The sequence below is a fragment of the Vanessa cardui genome, chromosome 10, assembly GCF_905220365.1.
Source record: "Vanessa cardui chromosome 10, ilVanCard2.1, whole genome shotgun sequence".
Lineage (NCBI taxonomy): Eukaryota > Metazoa > Arthropoda > Insecta > Lepidoptera > Nymphalidae > Vanessa > Vanessa cardui.
In genome coordinates this window covers 3,437,961-3,446,217 of record NC_061132.1, presented here as the reverse complement: position 1 = coordinate 3,446,217, position 8,257 = coordinate 3,437,961, and the positions used below count along the sequence as shown (strand labels likewise).

General features: G+C 35.3%; 1 protein-coding gene across 1 annotated transcript; it reads left to right on the top strand.

Moving 5' to 3' along the window:
• Positions 1-3,164: 3,164 nt before the first annotated feature.
• On the top strand, positions 3,165-7,557 carry LOC124533064. Its single transcript, XM_047108230.1, has 4 exons — positions 3,165-3,330; positions 6,516-6,622; positions 6,962-7,126; positions 7,489-7,557. The coding sequence occupies exons 1-4, from the start codon at positions 3,165-3,167 to the stop codon at positions 7,555-7,557; spliced, it is 507 nt and encodes a 168-aa protein (XP_046964186.1).
• The last annotated feature ends 700 nt before the right edge of the window (positions 7,558-8,257 follow it).

The following is an 8,257-nucleotide window of genomic DNA, read 5'->3' as shown; positions in this document are numbered from 1 at the left end:
CATACACATCATAGACGTAATCGGCTAAAATCGTTATGATTTTCGGGTTTCTCATTGCCGACAATTATTGTTTTTTTTTGACAAATTTCCAATCCATTATAACAGCGCCCAAATTACAGATCAGATTTTCTGGGTGTTTCCGTTAAAAATAGTTTGTTTTAAAATTGATCATATTTCGTAAAAAACATGGTTTTATGGTTCATTTTTCAGACGTATTTAGTAATTACCTTAACAACGTTACTCAATATCATCATGCCATGTGTTCCGGCTGTTTTTGGAGAATTGAGTAGCGTCGAAGCGGATAAGATAAAAGCCAACTTGGTCAGACGATACCGAATTTGTAATAGTAAGACTGATGCCCTTATATGCCTTTTATAACGCGTGCTTAAAGCAACAGTCGGAAAGCCGACTCTTCGTAGCTTTTCTGTGGTCCTTTTTGAATTTTTTATATTAACATCTGTCTGTATGTCACATGTTTAGTCAAAACACGCTAATATCAGTTTTATAAATAAACCCGGCTTCGCACGGGTGCAATACTGATACTAAGTACACAACAGAATTTGTTTTTTACATAACAAACTTCTAAAACCTTTCACCCTCAATTATTTGAAAGAGTTCTTTGTCTATCTGTTTATTGACGTATTAAGTTTTTTCTGAACGTTAATATAATTAGTGTTTAAGATAAAATTCAAGAGAATGTTAATCAAGCAGACTATGATATGATATTTACTATTTTCAGATGTCGTTCTACGAAAGAAAATTTTTGACGGAATCAATTTCCTCCAAACCAATCGCATGAGCTTCACTGTCTGGCGTATCTTCACCGTTAATTTGTCGCTATTCCTGTCTACCGTCGGTGTGTTAACCACTTATGCGATTGTGTTGTTACAGTTTATTCAAAGTCAATTATAAAAAAAGTCGTGTGCCTATTTCTTAGCTTAATACAATGTGTGATTTGTCATTTGCTTAAATTTATATTAACGTTTTTTGGTTCATTTATCCATTGAACGTTTATATTATACCTTCTCCTTAATGTGAGAGGAGGCCTTAGCCCAGCTATGGGAAATAGATAGGCTGTTGTTGAATATTAACGTAACCGCTTATTATATTTAAGTATAATTAAAGAGTGTTTTAAATGTTCTTATATAATTTTAATTGAAATAATAATGTTTAATAATTTTAAATACGTTACGTCACGTTGTTAATTGAAATAACATTTATTAGTATGATTATTGATTCGGTTATCAACACCGTATTGTGGCACTCCCGTCACTTCCTTCTGTGGCGTGGTGTGGCGAGCTGGTACTGCCTGGCACGAGAAAAACAAAAGGCGGTTGATTTTGGATGGGCAGAGGAGAAGAAACCGAGATTCTGAGGCGGGCGGTGAAAGTATATAATGAAAATACAATAAGCGGATAATTAATATATCTATCGATTGGTAAATTCGTATACTGACAAATTAATGCTATGTGAGTAGTTTTATTACATAGTAAACTTTTCTATAAAGCGTTTCGGGAAGCAACATCCAGCGATTAGGAATTCGTATCAGCTATGCGAATTTCTTGTCACCTTAATTGAACCAAATCTATACACATTATAAAATCGGAGTGTCTTTTTATATAAAACAACCACTTTATACTAAACACATATGTATGTATACCCGGTACATATACGAAAATAACATTTTTATCAATTGTTGTCTGTTGGTCTGTCTGTCTCTCTGAGGCATCTTTATCGCTAAAACAATGAGAGATCATCCAGGCAACTTTAAGGTAGAACGACGAAGTAAAATAAACGTGAGTATATATTTATATAGTTTACAATAAAATAAAAAATTCGAATTATCTTGAAATTACTCATTTCAATTTTTATTAACACAAAGTCCTTTGTATTGAACCACTGAATTTTCATGTGCTTAATTTGTGTTTATAATTCATCTCCTCAAAAGGAGCGAAGGTCATAGCCCAGCAGGGGAAATTTATAGGTGTTACTATAATTTTTTTTGTTTGATTATAACGTAAAAATATAACTTGTATATGGATTTTAACGAAACATTAACTCTGATACAATCGATTCGATTCTTATCACCTTTTGGAAGCGAGTCAGTTTATAATGACAAAATAACAGACATCAGTAAGCAACGGAACACACGAGTCATACGCTGAACAAGAATATACGTTTTTATCGATATTAAAATTATAAATATGAAAGTACCTTTGTTTGCCCTTTATATGTAATTTTATAATTATGGAAATAGTTTGAGTCCCAAGAAAGGGCATTGCTTAGTTTTTTTAATTCACTCCTCGAGGGGATAAAATGTGGATAGACGGCTTGTAAGTTGTAGATAACATTTATAAATTAAGCGAGGTAAAACCTGTTCAGCTAGTTCGTAAAATTAAGTAGGACACCTATTTTTTTTTTTATATTAGGACCCATTTATTTATATTAGGACCCAATTAACAGATGTCCATTATGATAACACCGCAATTTTGGACTTCTATTAAAAAAGAAGTGTGCTGAAATGTAACCAGTATGATATGCCGCTTGAATACAAAAATTACTCAAAAAAATATTGCAAACCGAGCCGAAGGCGAGACTTTTTTTTTACTTGTAAAATTGATTAAACTTGTAAAATGTATTTTTTTTTTTTCATTTATTTACATCTGCACATGACAGTACATGTCGAACACATTACGGCACAATTTTAATAAATTCGATAAAGTAAAGTAGCGGTGCTAACGGGACTTGAAAAAAAGACCTCCTCTTAAAAATTATATTTTTTGAGTAATTTTTTTTTCAAGCGGTACATCGTAGCTGTTTTTTATATAGAAATTCAAAAATTGGGGTGTCATCTTAATGGACTTATGTAACAGTCTCTGTTAGGTTATCATAATCTACCAGCTTCCGTTTCATCATCGTCATTATTTTTTTTATTTAACGTCAACATTGTATTAGTAGCGACATCTGTTCAGAAAGTACGCGCAGTCCACTAACGCGTTCTCGTCGTAAAAATTATAAATAAATATACAAAAATACATTTAACTCGACAATTATAAACACAATTTGTAAACAGAAGAAGTCAATATGTTTGAATTGTAATTTGAAAGATTTTAGTTGGAATAAAGAAGAATAAAGAACTTGACCACTTGGTAAAAGGTGTGAAGATGCAGGATGAAGTGTGTAAAGTTCAGGGTGCGTTGGCCGTCGTGTTGCGCATGTCGCGAGCCCTGGGGCTTGCTCCGCTACGCTTCGCTCACGACCGTGGAGGCTACATAGTTACAGTATCCCGACGAGTCGCTATATACGGTTACATCCTATCGGTCTGCTCTCGTAAGTTGTATTACTATCGATACTTGGGGACGTGATATTTGACGATCATATATGGCAAAATAAAAATTAATATAACATAAATATTAATAAACTTCTAAGTAAAGTTAACCAAAAGTTATGTAATTAATTACGCATCGTGTGAACACCCTAGCTGCGTTATCGACACAAAACAGTTATGTAGGTAGGTACATTTAGTGCGGTAGTTTACCTACATCCAAACGCCGCGCGCCGCCGCGTGTTAACAGGGTAGCAGGCTACCTTAGATAAACAAAAATGATCCAATTCCCTTCATACTTTAATCCTGGCTTATTACAAAAAATAATATGAACTGTTTACGAAATTTTTAGTATTTAAAAATGGAATCATACTTATTTACAACAATTGTCAATCATTAAACTACCTATTTACCTACACTAACCTTAACAAATGTTCAAAGTGAGCTCCTTCTCGTGTGATACACAGTTCGGCACGTTTACGCATATTGTCTTTCACACGATTTAATACGAATGGGTCACTTTTAATAGTTTCGAAAGCACTAGTGATTTTTACAAATTGATTGCGCCCGGCAAGCTATCATTTGCACGCGCATACGCACGAACCATGTCCAAGTATTCTGCATTTGTGTATTAATAAGCCATACTTAATTACTAATAAGTAATAACGGGTCACACGCACACACGACAGATTAGGTATACGCGTAAGATCGATCGCTAGGCGCGCGCGCGGGAAGACGGACGTACAGACCTTACGGCGGCGCTCGCTACGGGGCGGGGGTTGGGGGTAGCGACACACGCGTGCGGCGGCGTGGTGTTGTATTAGCACGCCGCCGCACGCGCCGCCGGCAAGGCTGGGAACGTGTCCACACTTTATTTATTTATACGGAGATGTGGTCAAAAATTAAGTACCTATTTTTTTACATAATTCGAATGAGAATCATGTACCGAGTATTCTCCTTAAATATTGATAGTAATTAACCAGTCATCCTGTATAAATCATCATAATAAATAAAATTTCTTGAATAATGTTTATATATAAGATTATTCAAGAAATAGTCTTTCTGTCCAGAAATTTTCTACTAATTACATGGCACGCAGTTTTATTACTATAAACTTCTGTACCACTTCATTGAAATTTATTTTTTCCTCATTTTAGATATTTGTGGAGCAGTATGGATGTATCTAAGTATTTTTGAGTTTTACGTGGTGTATTCATCGTTTCCTGTTGGAAACTTTATCACTGTGTCAACAATAATGTTTGTAACCGGAGTTGGATCTTACGGGAGCATCAACCGCATCAAAAATATAGCGAAACATTCTAATTTAATCTATAAAGTAATATTATAATTTTCCGCAATGATAAAATTCAATATATTTGTTTTATAGTGTAATCACTGTGAATGTAGTTTTTTGTATGTTAGTAATTATAAAATTATACTACTTGCTACAAAACAACTTTGCTTTATTTGCAACGGGATATAGACCATGATTTTTATTTGGTGGAGCTCGATATTTCGACATTATCTACGAACGTCTTGTTTGCGAGGCTGTATATTCATCAAATAATAATAAAAAGCAAGGTAGACATATCGTTTAAATACCTGTAGTATTAAAGCAAAGTTGTTTTGTAGCAAGACTTGTATTCTAAGTAGCTACACTACGATAGGACAGCTCGATGACGTTAGGTTTGCGTGTGGCTGGAATTAGTATGACATTTTTTTAGTAATCATTATATTTCAGATAAATTACGATTTAAATGGTAAAACGGATTTAAAACGAAACAAAATTCTATTTGCTTTAATTTTTATTAAGGCAATAACTTTAACTTTAATGATCGGGCTTACGGCAATTTCTAAATATATCGCCTTCGGAAAAAATGGACGTGAGATCTTTGAATCGTTATTTTCAATTTCCGGAGATTCGTTGTCCAGTAATATGACTGCAGTTAAAACACGTGTCACGGTTTATATCCGGACAAGCAAAACTGATGATCAGTTGTGTGCTTAGGGGTTCTACAGTTAAGCAGCAACACTTAATGTGGTTGTGTTATGTTTGGAAGGAAGTGCGGTGATGTACGATGAGTCATTATAAATAGACAACCTAGCATAATATATAACAAGATCATAGCACTGTGGGACTGTTTATCACCAGGCTCATCTTTAAGTCTGCCAAGTTAGAAGGACTAAATTATCATGTGAAAATATTTAGGATGGATTTTGAAATCCTAATCATTCCGCATTCTCCGGTCTCTGCGTCTTTGCCCCGCTAGAAAAACGCTTTACGCGCTTCCCCCACGTGATGGACAGTGGAGGGGGGGTGTGGGACTCCCCGGTTTCCTGAACGCCTAGTGCGCCTAGGTCCACCGGGTTTACCCACTAAGAAACCAGTGGTACCCTCTCCGTCTTTCGGCGGGCGCCACGGGATCGCTTACGCATGCTACCGTGACGGTCGGCCCGCCTATGCGGCCCTCAAATACCTAGGGGGGGGGGTTCCCAGGGTACTGACACCCCCCTGGCGCAATTAATACCTATTTTGATTTTTTATCAGGTCAAAAATTTATACGAGACTTTTTTTAGTGCTATATATCGACATTATGATTTATTTGGAGTTCAGCAGAATACATCTACTCTTTATAGAGAATATGCTTATAAATTTTGATCTATATTATATACTGCAGACGGTGAGTCTGAAGCTAAGGGAATGGGTAGACAAGTCAAATTCTGGTAAGTATGTAGCGATGATGTCCTCATTATACTTAGTTTCTTCTAATTTTTTTTCGATGCGAAATCCTCATTTTCTCTTCTTTTTCGAAATTCTCAATTTTGAAAGCCGATTTAGATATACAATATAAATTCGATAAATAAATATTAATATCGTAATACTGTCTTAAATAATATTTCAGGGGCGGCGTGCCGTTTGTCACTGACACGTTTCCGGGACCTTACAAAGGCTTATGTGTCTGTTTGCGAAGCAGTGAAGGGACTGAGCGAGACCCGGGGGGGCTTCATGTTTATTTTATTTTCTGCGAATTCTCTGTTTATGACGATGTCTTTCTTCAATTTAATTGACTACTCTTATTTTACTTGTATGTATTACACCTGGGATTCATTTTATTACTCTTAATTATATCAGACGAATTAAGAATATTTGGTATAAATTTTTTTTTTCGTTCTCTTATTTCTAAAGCAGGCGCAAGGCATCACGCTTTGGATGTATTTGTTAACGTGTTCTGGTGTGTTATGCCTTTGTCTACGGCTGTTGTATTCATTGAACCGTGGCATCAAATAAGTGCGGAGGTAAATTGATTATAAAAAGTTTTATTTTCCAATATTCCCGTTGATTTTAAAAACATCGTGCAAAAGTTATGAGTACTGACTATCTTCAATTTCTTTGAAGATTTTTTTTATGGCGTATTTAGACGGAGGGGCAAATAACACCTATGTATGTGGTCACCACTGACACTGGTAAGTCAAAACTGTTCAACCTTACATTGCCAAGACGCCACCAACCTTAGAAAGTTAGATGTCATTCCTCGTACCTGTAGTTACATCGGCACTCTCGTCATACCTACCCATAAGGGCTTGCATGACCAAAAGACGAATGTTACACATAACTTAAAATATTTTTCTTTGTAGGTCAAAGCCATGCGAATACTTTTGATTAAGTTGAAATTGAATATGACGCCAGTTGGAATGTCGATCCCTTTAGAACTGGACCTGATGTTCAAACAGCTTCTTCTCAACCAGCCGACGATGTCTCCGCTGGGCCTTGTCACCATTCAGAGATCACTTCTCACAAAGGTTGTTGTAATAGAATACGTTGTTTATTTAAAGCATTAATAACGGGAGCCTACGATAATATTATAAATGGCAAATTTGCTTTCTTGATTTGTCTTGGCCGAGTGAACCCATTCTCAATGAAGGACTATGATATCGCGGCTTTGCTCGCGAGGAAATTATATAAATAACTCAACAGACTAATTTAAAATCTTACGTCAATTGAAGACCACCAGTGTTTAATCGTTTTTATAAACCAGAAGAAAAAAATATTGCAAATAGTCCCCCATATTATCTCCTAACGGATGTACGTCGAATTACCAATAACCCTTTATATATAGATAGATATAGAAAATTGTTTTCTAATTTAATAACGTTTGTTACAGACGATAAGCTTTTTAACTACCTACTTTGTTATAATGATACAGTGTATGCAAAAGAGATGGGAGAAGTGAATAAACTCGCAAAAAAATAATTTTGTGCAATTAAATATTGTGTAATTAAATAATATACTTGACTTTGATGAAAATAAATTTAGTCTAAGAACGTCCTACCTCGTGGACACACTAAATGGTGTTGAAAAAAACCTTGCGTTTTATTTAAATCTTGAGACACTTAATAACCTCCCTAGCTAAAACTAACAAGTGGCTTGATGTACCACATTGTAGTTTGATTCTTAGACCTTATTTAATATAAACAATGTACACCAAATATATTTTTCGAAGCAAGGACTAAAGGTGGAATCAGACGGTTCATTTTTTGTTCATTTTCGTGTTTCATTTTGCATCTTTCACTCAAAGTGACACGCTGAACAAAAATGAAACAAAAGTGTGGAATTAATTTATCAGTTAACTGATTCAATGACGTTTATCTTTCACGGCATCTTTCATTCCTACTCAGAATGAACGAAAAAGAAACATTCTGAACACAGAGTGAACGTTCACTTGGATTTGGCCACTTGTCTCAAACTGCAGCGTTTGTTACGTCGACGCAGACGGTCGTTACGTCAAACGTCGCGGCAAAATGGTGTACAAGTGGAACGATCAAAATACGTTGCTGTTTTAGTATTACCAAATGCCATATTTGAAAGAAACTACAGATGAGTGTTCTTTTTACGTCATACGTGCTAAGCCGTATGTTCACATATTTATTATT